Raw genomic sequence first — 21577 nt, forward strand, 5'->3', positions numbered from 1 at the left:
GGAGCAATCTAGGTAAAGTACCTTGCTCAAGAGTACAGCAGCAGCGTCCCCCACCTGGGATTGAACCCACGACCCTCTGGTAGAGAGTCCAGAGTCCTAACCACTATTCCAAACTGCTGCCCTATAACAAGAACAAGCTTGTTTTCATGTTTAGACTGTCCATTTCTCCTGATTTATCACAGTATTAACAATGTGTTTGACTGCTGTGTAAAAAAACATCTCTTTCTGATTTAAAACCTCAATTCACCATGAAGTGTGATCCTGGGCTGGAATCACAATATGTGCTTCTGCTGTTTCTGTTGAAATGATACAGAGACAGGGATGGGTTTCACAAGAAACGAAACTTACCTGTGTTTCTGAATTCCAGGAGTTATATAAAGCTCTAAGAGGCAAGGGGTTTGGACTGAGGCAAGATTTAGACAAGCACGCTAAGCAGAAACTGCTGAATCAGTGTGAGAGGGGCGGAGAGGAGAGAGTGGGACAGGAGTTTGAGAATGGCACCCTCTCAGCACTCCTTCAAGACTGAAGCTTTCTCCCAATGGGACAGGCCTGTTCCCAGTAGAGACTCTGAATGCGGACGGGACACTGGCCACACAAACAATCCCACCTCCTTCCAAGAACCCAGTCCTATATACAGGACACGTGATGGGTTTGCATGAGAAATCCTGGAGTGAGTAAGAAGAGATATTTCCTTTCTACTGGAGAGAAATCGAGGACTCTCAGTATATTTGCAGGGACAGGTCATGTGTTCTTCATGAGTGATGAAAGGCTTTGCAATGATAAACTGTGAAGCTCTTTGGTCCTTCATCACACCTGCAGATATATCTGGAATGGACTGACTGTTCAGCTTCGGGTTTTCACTTCTCAAAAGACATACAGCAGCCACCAAATCCTCTTTACTTGCATTAGCTGGCAGAGTTATTGAAATCATGCTGTAGTTTGATACAGATTTGTTCTTCTAATATTGTGGAGTGTAGAAAAGGTATAGTGATTCAAGCAGCACTATCACTATACTCCAGAGGCGAAGTCTGAGTTTGCTCTGCAGCCCTCCTTTACAAAAGGTTGGACTTTTTTTTGCAATTGGTTTATCATAAGAATAAAATTCAGCTTGAGTGTACATCACAGGCACTGTGACATCAAAGTGAAGTCAGAACGTTCAGTTTCCCAGCAATGACAGACACAACAGAACAGCACAGACCTGTCAGCACTTACTGATGCTAGACCCCTGTGATATGAGAACCAGGCAGAGCCGCAGTTGTTTCAGTTGTTCTCCAGATCCCTGGCATGGATTCTGGGATGTATAAAAGCTGCATCTCCCTGTTGCCAGTCAGTTTCAGTTCCAATGGTAGAACAGCACATCAGATCCTATTGCAGTGACTTTGAGAGAGGGCTGACAGTAGGAAGTGCTCGCTTCACTGACGTATCCAAGACTGCACACAATCCTGATGTTTCATTCACAAGGAACAACAGTCTCCACAGTGATAGGACTATCTCTATGTGTGGCTCATTCTGGAGAACAGACTTCCACCCCAATGCAATAACATACAAGTTCCCTGAAGGAATTAGAGGCTGGTGGGAATCACTGAGGAATGATCATGCATCCCTCCAGAACAATGTAAACACCTTGCAGACTCTCAACCTGCCAGGACCAATCACTGTCACCCTGGCTGGCCTTGGTAGCCCTGCACCCTACTGATAGTGGTATGGCAGGTGACTCAGTCCCAGGGGTGTCCTACACCCTATTGACAGTGTTATGGCAGGTTTATCAGTCCCAGAGTGACCCTACACCCTACTGACAGTGATATGGCAGGTTTATCAGTCACAGGGAGGTCCTACCCCCTACTGACAGTGGTATGGCAGGTGATTCAGTCCCAGAGGGACCCTACACCCTACTGACAGTGATATGGCAGGTTTATCAGTCCCAGGGGGGTCCTACACCCTACTGACAGTGGTATGGCAGGTTTATCCGTGCCAGGGTGGCCTACACCCTCCTGACAGTGGTATGGCAGGTGATTCAGTCCCAGGGGGGCTCCTACACCCTCCTGACAGTGGTATGGCAGGTGATTCAGCCCCATGGTGTCTGTTTCGACCCTGATGTGCTCGTCTGTCTGTTTATATGTTGTTTCTTGAAGGGTTTGTAGGCTCCTCTGTAACAGTTCATTCTTCACTCTTCAATAATAGCAATGCATTGGAGCAGCTGTCCAGCAGATATTTCACATGATTCCCTTTGATTGGAATTGAAGCAGCTCACTGTCACTCTGTCACTGTGTAATACTGCATTATACTGGAGAGGAATCCTGGGTTTGTCTGCAGGCATTGCTCTCTGATGAAAGCCTAGCTGACGGATGTCAGAGCGTTTTAAAATGCAGAAGAAACCAGTTTGCAGTTCTGAGTGAGGCTCTTATTACCAATGTTATTACCAATGTTTCTGATTATTTTACGGTCGCTCCTGAGTTAAGCAACATCACTTGAGTTGAGTGAATTTCTGTAAAATGTCACTTTTTAATTCAATAAGATGATGATATAAGATCATTTTGTATTTATTTCTGTTCATTTTCACAGTAAAATAAACCCAATATATGTGGCAAAGTTTTAGTATAAAAAGTCTGATTCAAGTCCTACACATCTTACCACGCAATCCCCTCCTCTCACACATCATGTGTTATATATTATATTTGAAATGGTTAGGATACACAGGTCCTTATTATCACAGTGTTTACGACTGGTAACATTAGAGCTATCAGGGTCGTTACTGATCTGAACAGCAATGCAGGGGGATTCCTCAGTGCTGTAAAATACTCTAAAAAACACCTTGATCAAAGGGAAGCCGATATCCAACCACCATTGTATTGAGGAAACTAAACTGCAGTTCTTTGTTTTTGACAGCAGGGGGCGACAATGTCTCAGTGTTGGAGGTATCCTATTCGGATTTATCTGTTTGCTAAATGTTGATGCCAAGTGTGAAATAAGGATTTATGTTCCATGTATTTTTTCACAGAATTATTTGTTAGATTCCCAGATTTAACGTGTCAGCTTTAAATGTTGACTTGCCAAGTGTAAAAAAATTAAATTAAACACTGAAGCATTTTTTTTCGGATTTAATTGTCATTTTAATACGTGTTTTCAACAATTTTAAATAATAGCTGAAAGTACACATTTCAAAATGTTTAAATATGTCTTGTTAAAATGTATGTATTAAGCTAAAACTGATTTTTTTAAAAAGTTAAATCTGTAAAAAAAACAACACTTAGTTAATACTTGTGTATTTTTTTACACTTGGTGGTTCAGCTTTTCTTTATTCTGAAATTGTGGAATTTAGTGCCATCTAGCGGCCACGGTTGGTATTTTTCCCCAAAAGAAAAGTAGAAAAAACAGTCTAAGCTTTTTTCAGCACATGCAAAGGAGGAACTCATTTGACCAATCGATATGTATTTTTCATGAGCCGCCTGCATAGACTGTATATGAGACCGCATTTTAGAAGCAGGTATAACTTTAGGCATACATGTCGTTGACCAGAACAGTGAAGCGACTCCATCAGACCCCAGAACCAAACCCCCACATTACAGTCTTGTATAATTAATTATTAACAAATACGTTTCTGTTGATATTTTCATTGTTTAGTTTAATTCATATTTTTAGTAATCTATAGGCTGACTTCAGGGTCACCGTTTAACATAATAAAACATCAGAGTTTTTTTCTCAATTTGTAGGAAATGGATTGTTCAATATTGATGACAATTAAACGCAAACTTTAGTAAGGAATGGATTATTTATTACACAGGCTAATCATTAGCAATGTGAATACGTTAGTTAACATGGATTTGGCTTTAGAAATAGATGTATTTATTGTTTCATTTATTTTAGAATAAGAAAACAGTTTCATATTTGTCTTGTTTATTGACTGGATGAATAAGTCAGCTCTATATTAACCCAAGTCCAGCAGACTCTGCTGTGTAACATACCTTACTATCCCAGTTATATTATCAATATATGTTAAATGAGGGGGTGGGGGTAGTAATTGACCTTTACATTTAAAAACATAAGAACATAAGAAAGTTTACAAACGAGAGGAGGCCATTCAGCCCATCTTGTTCATTTGGTTTAGTAGCTTATTGATCCCAGAATCTCATCAAGCAGCTTCTTGAAGGAGCCCAGGGTGTTAGCTTCAACAACATTACTGGGGAGTTGGTTCCAGACCCTCACAATTCTCTGTGTAAAAAAGTGCCTCCTATTTTCGGTTCTGAATGCCCCTTTATCTAATCTCAATTTTTGACCCGTGGTCCTTGTTTATTTTTTCAGGTTGAAAAAGTCCCCTGGGTCGACATTGTCTATACCTTTTAGACTTTTTAATGTTTGAATCAGATCACTGCATAGTCTTCTTTGTTCAAGACTAGAATAGATTCAATTATTTTAGCCTGTCTGCATATGACATGCCTTTTAAATCCGGGATAATTCTGTTTGCTCTTCTTTGCATGCTTTCTAGAGCAGCAATATCCTTTTTGTAGCGAGGTGGCCAGAACTGAACACAATATTCTAGGTGAGGTCTTACTAATGCATTGTAAAGTTTTAACATTACTTCCCTTGATTTAAATTCAACACTTCTCACAATATATCAAAGCATCTTGTTGGCCTTTTTTATAGCTTCCCCACATTGTCTAGATGAAGACATTTCTGAGTCAACATAATCTCCTCTGTCTTTTTCATAGATCCCTTCTTCAATTTCAGTATCTCCCATATGACATTTATAATGCACATTTTTATTGCCTGCATGTAATACCTTACACTTTTCTCTACTAAATGTCATTTGCCATGCGTCTGCACAGTTCTGAATGCTGTCTAGATCATTTTGAATGACCTTTGCTGCTGCAACAGTGTTTGCCACTCCTCCTATTTTTGTGTCGTCTGCAAATTTAACAAGTTTGCTTACTATACCAGAATCTAAGTCATTAATGTTGATTCATCATGAATATTAATCATTCAGTTATTGCAATAATATAACAGACTATGAATACATTACTTAAGTTACTAATACATCCATTCAAATTCTTCAAAGTTAAGATACATATTATAAATAAACATGTTCATTTTAATGCACGCCTATTTGATGCTCTTTTAATATTCATTACGGTTGCTTGCTTAATATTCATGAGAAAGGAGGAGGCGGGCAGTCGTTTTACGTGACGTAATTTTGGCTCTTCTGAAAAGAGAAGCACATTTTGAATCCAGCGTCATATCAACTCAGTAAAGCCAAGGTTTTATTTTCAGCCACTAGATGGCAGTATAAACCCATTGTTTTGGGAAGGTCCCCACGGAAATATGCAGTCAAATTTCCTTAAATCTGCAGAGAGAACTTGTCAAATTCTGCGGCAAAGACTTAATGAAAAACAGCGTTAATGAGTATTAATAAATTTAATCTACAGAATTTAATAAATGAGAAAAAGTCAGTTAGTTATATTCAATTTTTTATTAAATCACATTCAATCAATCTGAAAAAAACCTGAACATACATGTTTGCCATATTTTATGGAAATCATAGAAGAAAAAAAAAACACATACAATAAAGCAAACTTTTTAACTTTTTTTGCTAAATATTGAAATACTAAGTCTATCTCTCTCTCTCTCTCTCTCTCTCTCTCTCTCTCTCTCTCTCTCTCTCTCTCTCTCTCTCTCTCTCTTTCTCTCTCTCTCTCTCATATACAGGGTCGCAGCCAGCCATGAAAAATGAGGCGATTGCCAGTGCGCATTGCAATATTAATAAGCTGGATTCGCGAAACTGCGGGCTGCCAAGGGAATGTATTATTCCTTGTTATTGGGCTGATATGTACTTCTTTCTAATCAACAGTATTACTTTGCCTCACATATATGGGCTATCAACATATTTCATATGAAACCCATTCTTTGCTAAAAACAAATAATTCACCTCGTTTCGCTCTGCAGATGGCGCCGTTTTACCCCCTAACTTTCATCCAAAGTTGTGTCAGATTGAACATTCCCTTCACCCGAGGAGTGGAGAGGACAGACAGGGAGTTCAATACAAAGGGTTTCTTACAACACAAAACAGTCTAGTTCAGATGGCAGAATGTTACAGAGGAATCATAACAATGAAGCCTAAACCCAGGATAGAGCGGCTCAGTGAATGTGGTTTGGAATCTGTGCAGGAGGGTCATTGTGTCAGAGACGCCATAAAATGACAGAGTGCCTGCATTAAAGTCCAGATACACTCCTATTCTGGGGGAGTGGGGGGCAGTTATTGTAGTTTCATTGTTATTGTGCCAGGCAGAGTAATTGGACAAACTCCAGGACTTTTTATTGAATCCAATGCGACAGGAACCATCGCCTCCTTTCCTGCTGATTCCTTTATATGTGACTCCTATATCAGCCCATGCCACACTCCACTCAATCTCCCAGTAACAGCGAGTCCCAAACAAACCCTCTCTGCAAAGCACTTGGGCCCAGCTCTCAAATCTCTCTGGGTGATCATCAGGACATCGCTGGTTCTCTCCCCTCCATGTCACCTTTTTGTTCCCTTCAGACAGACAGAGGTATCTATACGCTGTGTTGGGGTCCAGTGTGAGCTGACAGGAATCTGATTGAAGAGAAGAGGACAGGTAGAGATGGTTAGAAAACTCAAATCACTGAGAACCATGAACCATGGCTGTTTCTGACATGAGGCTACAGCTTGAAAACAGAAGACGCATTGAGATACAAAGGTACAGAAGAGAGTAATAGGATTATTTGTATTATTTTGGGTGAGTTTGTGTGAATTCATTTGGCAGCTGGCAATCAATGCACAAATTAATTATGCTAATCACTGTAAAATAATATTCACTCCCCTCCAACAAGTATTGGTTCAGACGAATACATGCACAATGACTGGGGTATTTGTTTCCATGTTCCCCACGCAGACTCCTTGCTTACTAAGTACCTTGAATAGAATATCATCCACTAAAATCCCTTCACTGTCCTCCCTTTTCTCCATGCTGCCTCATTCCTCCTCCATGCTCCCTTCTCCCTGCTCCCTCTTTCATACTCCCTTCTCCATGGTCCCTCCTCCATGCTCCCTGCTCCCTCCTCAAAGCTCCCTTTTCTTTGCTCTCTCCTCAATCCTCTCTTCTCTCTGCTCCCTCCTACCTCTTCTCTGATCCCACCTCACTCCTCCATGCTTCCTTCTCCATACTCCACCCACCATCCTCCCTCCTCTATGCTCCTCCTCCCTGCTTCCTCCTCCATAATCCCTGCTCCCTCTTCCCTGCTCTCTCCTCCATTCTCCTTCTCTATGCTCCCTCCTCCCTGTTCTATGCTCCCTCCACTCTCCTTCTTTCATGCTCCCTCCTCCCTGCTCCCTCCTCCCCACTCCCTCCTCCTTCCTGTATGCTCCCTGCTCCCTTCTACCTCCTCCCTGTTCCATCTTCCCGCTCCCTCCTCCCTGGTCCACGTTGTCTCCTCCCTGCTATTTTATAGACAAGTATATTTAGACTGTAATAATTAAGGTTGATAATCAATAAATTTGATCTATAATTCTTACTTGAGATTGATTTCTGACTTTGGATAAGTTCTCTCTTTTTATTTTTCTGTCTTCAATAAACTGCTGCTGCTATTAATTAAACCCTCTTGCTGTTTGATTGTTTTGCTCATTATAATTCCTCGATCTCATCAAACTTTTTCAATTGGAACTAATCAAATGCAGCTCTGCATACAATTACAGTTCACTTAATGTTCCTACAGGGTATATGTTGCCATTTTACCCACTCAGACCCCTTGCTTACTAAATATCTTCAATAGAATATCGTCCACTCTTCAAATATCTGTCTAATATTTTAATGAGCAATCCATACCACAAGTGCAGTGATACTGCAATATACATTTACTACCAGCACAGGATGACTGGGAGGGATAGCTGTTCATTTTACCCCACAACTGGTTTCACATGCATTGTACATGTATTAAAAGATGGGATGATTATCTATTCAGGGATACCAAGATATTTAGGGAGAGAAAGGTCGGAGTGGAAAAACAGGCAACAAATGCCCCTCCCCCAGTCATTCTGCATGTATTCATCTGAACCAATACTTATTGGAGAGGAGTGTAGATTAATGGCTTCACAATTACTAATAAATAATAATAATTGCTGCCCTCAAGCTCCACCCCTCCCTGTTCTTTAGTGTTAGCTCTTCTCACAATGGAGTGACACATCTTTCAATCAAATGTTTCAGTGAAAACAGACTTACATTTTAAAAACTCAGCTCTGTTCCTTGGCTCTGGAGCCTGCAGACTGTCAACTGCAACTTCATTCACTGGGCAGAAAAAAGAGAGAAATAGAATTGAAACATACAACAGTCATTGTCTGCGCCATCCTCAAATCACTCCCTCCCTGCATCATCAGTCCCCGTTCTCTGTTCCCTGCTCCCTCCTTCATCCTCCTTGCTCCCTCCTCTATCCACCCTGCTCCCTCCTCCATTCTCCCTCCTCCCTCCTCCCTGCTCCCTCCACCCTGCTCCTTCTGTCTGCTCCCTCCTCCATCCTCCCTGCTCAATCCCCCCTTCTCCCTGATCCATGCTCCCACCCTGCTCCCTCCTCCATCCTCCCTGCTCAATCCCCCCTTCTCCCTGATCCATGCTCCCTCCCTGCTCCCTCCTCCATGCTCCCTTCTCCCTCCTCCATCCTCCCTGTTCCTTCCACCCTGCTCCCTCCTCTGTCCCCCCTGCTACTTCCTCCATCCTCCCTGCTCTCCCCTCCCTGCTCCCTCCTCCATCCTCCCTGCTCTCTCCTCCCTGCTCCCTCCTCCATCCTCCTTGCTCTCTCCTCCCTGCTCCCTCCTGCCTGCTCCCTCCTCCCTATTCCATTCTCCCTGCTCCCTCTTCCATCCTCCCTGCTATGTCCACCCTGCTCCCTCGTGCCTGCTCCCTCCTCCATCCTCCCTTCTCCCTGCTCCATGCTTCCTCCCTGCTCCCTCCTCCATCCTCCCTGCTCCCTTCTCCCTGCTCACTCCTCCATCCTCCCTGCTCCCTCCACCCTGCTCCCGCATCCATCCTCCCTGCCCCCTCCTCCCTGCTCCACCAGCTATCAGATGTTATTTTTGGTGTTTTGGGGCGATCAGCCAATAATACAACCGTTTCCACCCTTTATGAGTTTTCAATGGTCAGATTATATGTCAGTCACACAGCCTGAGGAAACTGCTGAATGTGAGCTGAAGCAATCGTAAAACTTCTATATTTTACTCTATTAATACAGAGTCTGTCATATCTGTTCCTGTAAGATACGATCCCCTCTATTAATACAGAGCCTGTCATATCTGATCCTGTAAGATACGATCCCCTCTATTAATACAGAGCCTGTCATATCTGATCCTGTAAGATACGATCCCCTCTATTAATACAGAGCCTGTCATATCTGATCCTGTAAGATACGATCCCCTCTATTCATACAGAGCCTGTCATATCTGATCCTGCAAGATAAGATCCCCTCTGTTAATACAGAGCCTGTCATATCTGATCCTGTGAGATACAATCCCCTCTATTAACCGATGGACCTCTGGCGTGTCATTTACACAGGATGCTGCTATCAATTGAACAGTACTAATGGAAATTGATCAATGCATATTTGATTACGTGTCTAAAAGAGTAAACTCAGCTCTTAGCAGGACAGAATGTATTCCACTGCAGGTAAAAAGAAGGAGATGTGTTTGTGAATTCAGTTTCACTTTTTACAAGCTGTCACGTAACTACCCAGTGTAACCATGTTAAAAATACAAGCAAGCAAGGGATTCACATCATTACTGTAGTGTTAGAAATATGAAACAAGATGTATTGCCGCCCTGCAAAGCCAGATTGTGTTAGTGATCACTTTCTTGTTGTTGTTTCTGTCTGGGGTTAACACGCAATAAGTGCTTTTTGGAATTCCATTTTGTTAATTGTCAAATAATGTATTGTAGCGTGCACGGGGCTGATAGGCGACGCAATCTGAAAAGACATGAGCCCGATAGATGCTGCTTGCAAAGGAGCCGACTCTTTCGCACAACGGTATATCATGCTTTTGTCTTTGTGGGTGATTATGTCACCTACCACTCTCACTGCTGCCTTCCCCCGTGCACGCTACACTCTCCCCTGCCAGCCCCGCTGCTGCCTTCCCCCGTGCACGCTACACTCTTCCCTGCCAGCTCTGCTGCTGCCTTCCCCCGTGCACGCTACACTCTCCCCTGCCAGCCCCGCTGCTGCCTTCCCCCATGCATGCCACACTCTCCCCTGCCAGCCCCGCTGCTGCCTTCCCCCGTGCACGCTACACTCTCCCCTGCCAGCCCCGCTACAATCTCCCCTGCCAGCCCCGTTGCTGCCTTCCCCCGTGCACGCTACACTTTCCCCTGCCAGCCCCGCTGCTGCCTTCCCCCGTGCACGCTACACTCTCCCCTGCCAGCCCCGCTGCTGCCTTCCCCCGTGCACGCTACACTCTCCCCTGCCAGCCCCGCTGCTGCCTTCCCCCGTGCATGCTACACTCTCCCCCGCCAGCCTCAAATCCGAGTGTAATGAACAGTGGTTCCTGCAGGCAGGAGTTTCTCAGAGGGCGAGGCAATCCACACACAGGCAGAGGGCGGGTGTGAACCCGGGACCTCTCACTCTGAAGCATAGTGCCGAGCCGGCTCTTTCGTACAGCTGTATCGGCGCTATGCTTTAGTTTAAAACAATCTTCGAATCCCTGGCTAGTGAACAAACCTTCTAACTGGGTCATGATAGAAGATATTTGTGAAATTTAAAAAAAAAGAGTAACTAACCACTGACCTGTGTATTGTGCAGATGAACTTGTTGTCTTGACTTTGCTGGTTGTGTCACTGCTCACAGAATACCCCAACTTCCCTTCCACTGTGTATCTAAATTCATACTCTGTGTTCGGTTGCAAGCCTGATACAGTGAGGGTCTTTGTTTTATCAGTGCTGGATTGAATTGCCCATTCCTTCTGATTAATGCACTTATACTCCAGATGGTATTTTAGTTTCTGATCAGCATCACTACTGGGAGGCACCACCTTCAGAGTCACACTGTCATGGGTGACATCACAGACCTCAGGGACATCAGGTTTTGATGGGATCTTGAAATGTATGTATTTTGATGCTCCATTTTCATGCAGGAGAATGCAGGCTCCAGGAAACTCCTGGTCTTCCTTAGACACTATGAAGAACTTTGTTTTCTTATTCTCCCTGTTGATGTTCACTAACTCCTGGAATACCTTCAAGTACATTTTTATCTTCAGTTTAGTTTCACTGCTCACCCATTGCTTGCTCTCCTGATGCAAATATTTACTAGGAATTGAACTTTGAGTGTTCTTACTCGCTTGGGTTTCAAGGTAGTTTTTTAGCTCTTCCAGATATGGTTCTGGCTCGTGCAGTGAGGTGAAGGTAAAGCAAACAATATTTTCAGTATCATTGTTTAATTCTTCCTCGTCTAGCTCATTCACAGAAGATACAGCATGTATGTCTTTTAAAATAGTAAGGCAACGTCTCACTGTATTGATTTCTCTTTCTTTGCTGCTCAGCCAATCATGTTGTGCTTTAAAGTTAAAAGGGGAGTCTTCATGATTGTTTAAAATCTCTCCGAGAGATTCTTCCTCTTGCACACCTCCGCGGATGGAAGGCAGCATGGCGTACAGTTTGCTCATGAAATTCAGCTTGTACTGCGTACCCCTTTGTTTCAGTTGTTGAATCTTCTCATTGACTTCAGGAAACTTTTGGGTAACAATGTCTTTTATCATGTCGTTGCTTTGCATTTCAATTGTATTAAATTGTTCTAAGACAGTTTGCACAGATGTTACCAAGTAGTCACTTATGTTCCTTTCCAGCCTGGCAGCCCTGGAGTCCAGCTTCTTTAATGGGTACAGCCAGACCTTCACAGGCACTGCGTTCTCTCCTTTGTCCCCGAGCAATTCTGGAAGAGTTGAGTAGGCTTTCACAGCGTCTTGGTAAGTCAATGGGTTAGATTTGAGATGAAAATCTCCATGAAATGTACATTCGAATTTTTCAACTTCATCTTTTTCTGTTTCCTTCAGGTCAATAGAGCCTTGACCTTCCATTTTAATTTTAGGTATTTTACTTATTGCAAGCTCCATTTTTCCGTGGATTTCCTGTTGCTTCTCCTCTGAGGATACCTGCTGGTCAAATATGAAATATGCCTGAGCTCCGTACAGCACAGCGGTGACCACGTGAGTCGCTGTCTTGTCTTCAAACACGCTGGGGTGAGACACTTTCTCTTTGGCCAGGTGATTCATGGTCAGATTCTCAAATCGTGTTGTTGTGTAGTACTGCAGAGTGACTCGGGATTGTCTTGTTGATTTCTTTGTGTCCTTGAAGTACTTTGCAGCTCCACCCACTTTAACCAAATCCCCCAGGAGACTTATCTTCAGGGAAGCATCCACTTTCAAAGCAGAAGCCTTCTCTTCAATGGAGTCTGAGGCGGTGACGCTGAACTCGGTTATCGGCTGGGTTCTTTCATTTATGCTGCCTTGTAGTTCTTCTAAGTTCCACAATGTAATTCCTGCCATGCAATCAAGATACACAACTTATTACATTAATCTCAAGGCAAGGTTTACTTCAGGCTTTAAATAACTTTTTCAAATCCACATTAATGTTCCAAAACTGAGCAGTATGTGTGTGTGTGTGTATACTGAGCATCAAAAGAAATGTATCACTTATATTTGAGCATCAAAAGAAACTTATCACTTATGTCTGGATGTGATTGAAAAATGATAAACTCTCTTTTAGAGCAGGTGCAGTGACTTTTATTGTGCTGATTAACAACTGATATCACGAAGATGGTGCAGAATGATCTGTCGATCTTGGACAGGTCGTGTGACTCTTGGTCTCCTCGTTCGTGGCCTGTCATTGACAGAGTGTGTCTGGTTATACCATCTCACCAGGTTTGAAATCACTGGCTGTGAGCACCCAAGACGGCGAGTCACAGCACGCTGCCCTAGTTCAGCCTCCAACATGCTGATTGCACGAAGGCGCTGCTCTCTTGACAGACGTGGCATATTGATTTTTTTCTGTAGTTGTCTTTATTGCTTTTATTCAAGCTTGAAATTCAAAGCTGAAATCACTCCATATCCAGTGTCCAATCAACTGTCTCACTAATTAGGTAATTAAGTGTATATGCTTCAGTCACAGTCACTCAAGTGATTAAAAAGAAACCCAAAACATTTAATCAATGTCCATTTATATACCATTTTTTTAAATAAATGTGTTATTATAGTGAGAAGTTTCTTTTGATGCTTGATATATATTAGTGTAGCATGTAGGGGGAAGGCAGCAGCAGAGCTAGCAGGTGATATAATCACACACGGAGACATAAGCTTGATATACGCTCCTTGCAAGGGAGCCGGCTCTTTTGTACAGCGGTATCGGCGCTATGCTTTAGTGCAAGAGGTCCCGGGTTCACGTCTGCCCTCCACCTGTGTGTGGAATGACTCGCCCTGTGCGATGCTCCTGTCTGTGTTAACCAAGGTTCGCTACAATATGTTACAGTAAGTCTGAATATTAGCAAATCTCAAATCTTGAAAATAAACAGAACGCTTTACTGCAGACATTTACAGGTAAATATCAAGAATAACCAAGTGCTTTTACCAATAAAGCTTCGGTAAATAGTAAGACTAACAGGTAAATGTCTGAAAAGCGATCTATTTCTTCATAATTCCAGATATTTACCACCTTAGTAAATGTTGACAGTTTCCGGTAAAACGTAACATGCAAACTGTTCAGATGCAGAGTGGCTGATTACCCTGTGGGGGCTCCCTATTGAATATGTTACTGCGCCTCACACTGGTGCGCTGTCTCACTCGTGTGGACTGAATAAGTGCAAGCAAGGGTCAGCAGTCACCTGGAATGAGGCGATCCTTCCGGCAGTCATACAGCATTCCCAGCTGGAAGGGTCGTCCGAGAGCTGCCATCTCCAGCGTCTCATCCCCTCTATTAGCCATGCTTTATCTGAAGAAGAGGCCCTACAAAACAAGTGTGACACATCTGATCAGTAGCTTCCATCTTCAAGTGTAGTGCAGTGTTGAGAAAGTGAAATTACATTACAAGACTGCAGCTTTGAAAATGATAAATATACAGAATGGAAATCAATGTGCTGATTTCCATTACACGAGAGTAGATGTTAAAACTTCATGCTGATTTGAACTCGGCTCTCGCCAAGATAAGCACCAACTAAGACGTAGCTTTACAGTAAACTAATGTGATCCATATGTGTCTCCCTCCATTTACGTTTCCTTCCATATGATGATGTAGATATCCTTCTGTCTGGTGTTAATGGCTGAAGTGTAATGCTGGCTCCAGGGATCAGCTTATTTTGCCTCCCTGGCGCATCAGCACACACAACGGCTGCGATGCTGGCTCCGGGGATCAACCAAAGTGCGGCCTCCCCAGCGCATCAGCATGACAACCGTCTGGATTGAGCTAAGTAGGGTACATCTCTGGGGTTTTCAAGTGGGCACCTTCCATCCTCAGTGTTTCGTCGACTAGCCCACGACACCTCAAGAGGGCTCGACGGTGATTCTGGCGTCCCAGCATCACCCCCCTCCGTCCCCCACTCAACTCAGCCCAGCTTACTTACCTGTCCCCAGCCAGAATCTTTCCGTCTCAACCACAGCCAGTTGCTGCTCCTCTCTGCTGCTTCAGATAAGTTCTTCACTGTGCGACGCAACTCTTGGCCACTGAATCCGACGTCTCTGAGAAACCGGGTTGTAGAGTGTGCCACAAATCCTCGACAACCCACTTCCACTGGGTAAACCCGAACTCTCCATCCTCGCTGTTCCGCTTCAGTGGCTAGTTGAGCATACCGCAGTTTCTTCCTCTCATACGCCTCATCTACAGCATCCTCCCATGGCACTGTTAACTCTACCAGGTGAACAAGGCGTGCTGATCCAGACCACAAGACAATATCTGGTCGAAGGTTAGTGGTGGCAATCTCAGGTGGAAAAATAAGCCGTTGACCAACATCTGCCAGCATATTCCAGTCTCTAGCAGCTTCCAGTTGTCCAGGGCGAGGATTGGTTTTAACACCTTTTCTTGGTGGTTGCTCTCCTGGGCGGAGGAATGTTGTCTTTTGTGTGTAATGTTTTGATGGAACAGGTGGCAACTTATTGGTCATGTTACGCTTGTCTTCCAATGCTAAGGCCAAACAACGCAGCACCTGGTCATGGCGCCAAGTAAACCGTCCTTGGCTAAGAGCCACCTTACATCCTGTCAAAATGTGCCTTAATGTTGCAGGTGATGAACACAAAGGACATGAGGGATCCTCTCCTACCCAGAGGTTTAGGTTCTGTGGTGATGGGAGAACATCATATGTTGACCTGATGAGGAAACTGATCCTGCTCTGTTCCATTGACCATAGGTCTTGCCAGCCAATCTTGCGTTGTTCCACACTCTCCCATCTCATCCATTCTCCCTGTTTGGCCTGGGAAATGGCCTTTATACACCTCATCCTCTCCTCCTGCTTTTGCACCTCGTTGACTACCAGCTTCCTCCTTTGAGCTGGGGCCGCCTTGTGCCATGTAGGAGGAGTTGAACTGAAACCAAGACCCCCTCTTCCATGCTGAACTTGCCCCATGATATCACCAATTCGAAGGGCAGCCTTTGCATCTTCCACAGCTTTCTTTGCCGCCCACTTTCTTCCAGTTTTCAACACAGGTGCTGCCTCCCTTACGCATTTATCGCGTGACTCTACTAATGTCATTTCCAGTCTGACCTTGGCGCACTTAAACTCCTCGGTTAGAGCAGAGACTGGTAGCTGCAGTATTCCTTTACCATAAAGTCCCACTCTGCTGAGGCAGCGTGGAACTCCCAACCATTTCCTGATGTATGAACTGATTAAAGCTTCCAGCTTCTCTACTGTTGTCAAAGAAACCTCGTACACAGTCAGTGGCCACAGCAACCTCGGCAGTAGACCAAACTGAAAGCACCAGAGTTTTAGTTTACCTGGTAGAGCGCAGCTGTCTATGCTCTTCAAGCCTTCCACTGCTTGTTGTCTAACTTCTCCCACACGAACTGTGTCCTTTAGATCCCCGTCGTACCATCTCCCAAGACTCTTCACTGGCTTCTCAGACACTGTTGGTATTGCCTCACCATTAATGAAGAATGTTTTATCTACTACTTTGCCTTTAATTATAGAGATGCTCCTTGATTTAGTGGGCTTGAATTGCATTCGTGCCCATTCAATGTTATTGGTTAATTTGCCCAATAATCGATTAGTGCAGGCTACTGTTGTAGTCATGGTTGTCATGTCATCCATGTATGCTCGAATTGGTGGTAGTCGCATTCCAGAAGCCAAGCGCTCTCCTCCTACTACCCATTTTGATGCCCTAATGATTACTTCCATTGCCATGGTAAAAGCCAGTGGAGAAATGGTGCATCCTGCCATTATTCCAACCTCTAGGCATTGCCATGTAGTGCTGAATTCTGAAGTTGAAAAACTGAATTGCAAATCTCCAAAATAGGCTTTCACTAAATTTGTTATTGTCATCGGTACACTGAAAAAATCAAATGCTGCCCAAAGTAGTTCATGTGGCACTGAACCATATGCATTAGCCAAATCCAGGAATGTCACATGGAGCTCCTTCCTCTCCTTTTTAGCTGATTGAATTTGTTGCCAGATCACATTGATGTGTTCTAAGCAACCTGGGAAACCTGGAATGCCCGCTTTTTGTATTGAAGTGTCAATGAAGCAGTTCTTTAATAGGTAAGCTGACAATCTCTGAGCAATAATGCTGAAGAAAATCTTGCCTTCTACGTTTAATAGGGAAATGGGACGAAACTGACTGATGCTTGTAGAATCTTTTTCTTTAGGTATAAAGACTCCACCTGCTCGGCGCCATGCTCTTGGTACAACCTGTTTTTCCCATGCCACCTTCATCAATTTCCACAGAATTCGTAGAACTCCTGAAGCACTCTTGTACACTCTGTACGGAACTCCATTAGGCCCTGGAGATGATGAAGCCCTTGCCTTTTTCACAGCTTGCTCTATTTCTTTCCACTTAGGTGCACAGTCCTCCATTTGGTATTCTGGTGGATTGATAGGTGGGATGTCTGACGGAATTGACATAGGCTCCTGCCTTTTTGAATCTGTATGTGTTTCCTCCAAATATCTCTCCAGCTCAACCTTAGATTTTATTATGGATACATTATCATCATGGCTGTAACTAACTATGAGGACACCAAGGTCCTGTCCTCGGTTGTTTTTTTGCATCATCAATGCTGATGCTCATGTACAAATTCTGGTAAAGTACAAAAGACTCCTTCGTTTTCTCTGTTGGTTTGCTGTGTAACATAGATTTAGAGGTTGAATAGTAAATAACAAGCAGTCATATAAATACTGCAGCTAGAGCTTGAAACCTAAGCTTGACCTGGTAGAATGTGAGCTCTGGTTATGGCCCTGATTATCATGTATATTTGGGGTTAAGTAGTCACTTTAATGTTAAACCCCATTTTTTGTACTTTAATAACTTTGACAACGTTCGATGGATTTGCACACAATATTGCATGTGTGGTCTCGTGGGTTCGGACTCTTGACGTGACCCATTTCATTCTGCTTGGATTCCGAGATCCGGATAGTAAAAAAGAAAGTTATCTTTTGTTGTTTCATTTGTCACTCACCAATGCCCAAAAGGCTTGTAATTTTGGTCTGAAATTTTCATTCTACAGAAGGGCAGCACAGCTCTTCAAATTAGATGTGACCGCAGGAGACGATGCGCATAGAACACAGACCAGAACAACCGCAGAGAAGGACTTCCTTGGGGGAGCAGTGGCGACGCCAGGGGGAGGCGAGGGGTGGCAGTGTCCTAGCAAATTTCACCGAGTCACAAACGAGTCACATGACGATTGTAGCGATTCAGAGTGAACAAAAAAAAACTAGATGTCTGCGGTTTATATTGGTATTTATTGAGGATGGGAATTTCCAGTAGCAACAGCGTTCAGCTGAATTTATTAATAAACAAAACAAATGATTTGAACAAAACAACAAAAACAAAAGGGCACGAGGGCCAAACAAATAAACAGAAACAAGTATATCTGATTATATAGCAATTGTTCATTATATTCTCCTCGCTCTCTCTCTCCTCTCTACAATCAACCCCGCAGCACGGATAGCTGCAGGTTCTTATACTCTGGCCGAGGGGTTAACTAGCTGTCTTATTACCCCTTGGCCACAGTCTGCACGCGTTTGTTAAGGATGCATGACTGTCAGCTAGTTAAATAATCACTAGCTGATCAGTCACGCATCCTCACGAGGTTTTAAATTATAAAAACAAAACAAATACGCAAGACAATAGGAGGGGATGGGGCGTCAGGTATTTTCGTATCTCAAAGGTGGCAACCCTACGGCCAAATACATGAAGTTTAACACTGGCTTGTACTTTTAAAACAGGTTAAGCCTATTTAAGCAAATTAGAAAAACAGTCGGGATAACAAGCTGCACTGTTTTTAAAACCTTTAAATCCGTTAACCTGTTCTGCAGTCCTACAGAACCTACACCAAAACAGGACCCTTGGGAGCCGACGGCAGCAGCTGTGGATCCACGGCAGGCAAACACGGGAGGGGAGCCCCTGGCCATGGAGGCGGCAACAGGAGCTCCACTTCTCCCTCGTACCCTGTAACTGGTGGCTCTCCAGGCGATGTGGAGCAACAAGCAGCCCCAGGTGATGCGGAGCAACAGGCAGCCCCAGGTGATGCGGAGCAACAGGCAGCCCCAGGCGATGCGGAGAAACAGGCAGCCCCGGGCGAAGCGAGGCAGACATCCTTGGGCGGTGCGAGGCAGGCATCCTTGGGCGGTGCGAGGCAGGGCAGGAGCAGTCCTTCCCATGACGGTGGATGTGGAACCAGCAGGTATTCACCCTCTGCTGGTGGAGGTGGAGATGGAACCAGCAGGTATTCACCCTCTGCTGGTGGAGGTGGGAAGGGCAAGCAGTCCACGGGCTCCCCCCTTCTGGGCGCTGGATGCACGGGCTCCCCCCTTCTGGGCGCTGGATGCATGGGCTCCCCCCTTCTGGGCGCTGGATGCATGGGCTCCCCCCGTCTGGGCGCTGGATGCACGGGCTCCCCCCTTCTGGGCGCTGGATGCACGGGCTCCCCCTCTTCGTATTGCGTGGGGCATATGGCCAACGTGTGCCCATATGCCCCACAGCCAGGGCATAACTCTGCCACAACGTTTATAACACAAACCTCCCAGCCATCTTCCCCGACCTCCTCCTGCTGTTGCTGCAGTTGCTGTTGCTGCTGCAGCTTACCTCTCTCCCTTCTGGGTTGTGGTCGCACCGACTCCCCCCTCTTGGGTTGTGGAAGTTCGGGCTACTCCCACTCAGGCGCTGGAGCCTGCTTCTTTGCCTTCTTGGCACCAACACTCTTTCCCTTCTTCAGGACCAGCAGTTCCACCTCCTGCCATGGAGGGGGTTGGTCGGGTGCTTTGTGCCCAACCTTGCCGATGGCAAAGCACCACTCCTCCCCTTTGAGGCAGGTGAGGCAGGTTTCCTGATCCCCCTGCGGCGATGGTACGGTCTTCAGGTGGATCCACTCCTCCACGGTCTCCACCTCACCTCGATCGAAGGCCTGCACAAAGAGGGGGTCTTCATATGGGCACACATCAGGGAGGTGCCCATACTCCAGGCAGGCGAGGCACCATGTAGCCCCTCCTTCCTTCAACTCCCTCTGATGCTCATGCCACCTCTACATGTAGGCATCCACTTTATCCATTTTTTTTTCAAACACAAAACACTATTCGAAAAAAAAAAAAGTCCTTTTCTTTCCTGGTCCGGCTCTTGGAGGCGTTGTTTGTCCCACGCAGGACACCAATAATCAGTAGCTGATCAGTCACGCATCCTCACAGGGTTTTAAATTATAAAAACAATAACAAATACATGGCGCTTTTATCCGTGCCGCAAACAAAAATATAAATAATAATAAATCAATATATAGGGGCGGGACACTCCGCCACACGCTCCCAAGGCAAATACGTATGTGTGCCACAAGCAGACAGCATAACACTGTATGTAAGCTCGTAAAGTTGTAAGTTTACTCTTCGGAGGAGCCGGTCAGCTTCATGAAGTGTCCAAACAATGTCCAAGACGACATTTCTTCATTCAAAACTCTTTAGATCCTCAGGCACGGGTTTCTCCTTTTGTTTACTGATTTAATTTTTGGAACTCAATGCAACTTGTACCAAGATGCAGTTGAGCAGCAATGTCACAGCGTGTATCTCTTCTAATTAAAACTACAGTGGCATAATGTTGTGCAGTACAAAGCAGAGTCCCAAATAATACTTTTTGCTGTATTCAGAATAAAATAACACATCATATATCAATCATTTTCTACATCTGTTTAATTCTAACAAATAATACCCTTCATAAAATAATCTGAATTGTGCAAATATTGTAACCTGGACAAAACAATAGAAAATACATTACAATACATTACTACCAATTACAACTAGCCATTAAATATTGACCTCAGATGAATCAAGTCAAGTTACTTTGTTTATTCAATAACCCAAAACAAAGAACACACCTGGCTGTACTTTTAATGGTCAGAGCAAATGTTGACGTTACTCCAACATTCAATGAGAAAGCCCACAGCACATGTTTTACATTGAATTGCAGTCCAGAGTTAAAAAAAAAAAGACTTTCCAAGTATCTTGCTTTTTCTTATTAGCCGCTGTGTTGTCCTGCTTAGCATTTAGTATGTCTGTCTTTATATTCATCAGGAAGTTAAATTAGCCTTCTAATTTCAATGGTACCCAAGTTTGGGTTCCTTCTATTATAATTCGACTGAACTCAGATTAATGTTACTGTCTTCAGTGACGTTTCTTTCTAAATAAATCCAAAATAAAATATTTCCTACTAAAATACTTAATATGAATCTGTCAATGCAGAAGCCAATTTAACAAAAAGATACATAATAAAATGATAAACTATAGTTTTAAAATGTATCCAGGAGGATTTGTTTTAATTTCAAGAACATTCTCTGTTTTAATTCTCAACACTCCATTTTACAGCTCAAACTCGACTTTTCAGCATAAAAACTACAAATATGAATCCATAAATAAATCTGGCTGGTTTGAGTGTATTTTTACTTTACTATATACAATAATATTAAAAATAAATAATAAAATAAACAAAAATCATGTATATTAAAATGTCACTCACCAGACTTCTGAATGATTGAATACAGGATTCAGGTTCAGCAAAGCTCTTGGTTATTTAAGATTATTATTCTTAACTGCGAACTGATTTTCTTTTTGAAGATATATAGAAAATAATAAGAAAAGTGTTCTTCACAGCTGCAAATTCTGAGATGATTTTCTTGTAGTTTTCTCCTTTTAACCAAGGCAGTCAACCAGCTGCCAGCTACTTTTCCAAAAGCCCGCCCACTTCTTCCTGAAAACCCGCCCAGAACCCGCCCATTCAGCAGCATAAGTTGTGACATCGCAATCACCTGTTGTTCCCCATTGTAAACAAATAGTGACTGTGTTCAATTTGATTGCGGCCCGACAGGACTGCGTAATAACAAAACGAACATTTCTGGGAAGTGGTAGAATTTAAAATACATCCAATC

General features: G+C 43.8%; 1 protein-coding gene across 1 annotated transcript; it reads right to left on the bottom strand.

The window, feature by feature from the left end:
• Positions 1-5651: 5651 nt before the first annotated feature.
• Positions 5652-21297, bottom strand: LOC117965708 (neoverrucotoxin subunit alpha-like). Its single transcript, XM_059016428.1, has 6 exons — positions 21169-21297; positions 13857-13977; positions 10773-12518; positions 9426-9445; positions 8229-8292; positions 5652-6586 (listed from the first exon to the last, which is right to left on the bottom strand). The coding sequence occupies exons 2-6, from the start codon at positions 13954-13956 to the stop codon at positions 6063-6065; spliced, it is 2454 nt and encodes an 817-aa protein (XP_058872411.1). The 5' UTR covers positions 13957-13977; positions 21169-21297; the 3' UTR covers positions 5652-6062.
• Positions 21298-21577: the final 280 nt, after the last annotated feature.

This window comes from Acipenser ruthenus, chromosome 53 (genome assembly GCF_902713425.1).
Source record: "Acipenser ruthenus chromosome 53, fAciRut3.2 maternal haplotype, whole genome shotgun sequence".
In the NCBI taxonomy this organism is placed as follows: domain Eukaryota; kingdom Metazoa; phylum Chordata; class Actinopteri; order Acipenseriformes; family Acipenseridae; genus Acipenser; species Acipenser ruthenus.

Excerpts from the sequence above, each read along its gene's own strand:
- LOC117965708 (XM_059016428.1), bottom strand. The coding sequence starts at position 13,956 with ATGGCTAATAGAGGGGATGAGACGCTGGAGATGGCAGCTCTCGGACGA. Across the intron at positions 12,519-13,856 it reads GAAGGATCGCCTCATTCCAG|GAATTACATTGTGGAACTTA; the intron begins GTGACTGCTGAC and ends ATTGCATGGCAG. Across the intron at positions 6,587-8,228 it reads CAGAGCTGAGTTTTTAAAAT|ATTCCTGTCAGCTCACACTG; the intron begins GTAAGTCTGTTT and ends CTCTTCAATCAG.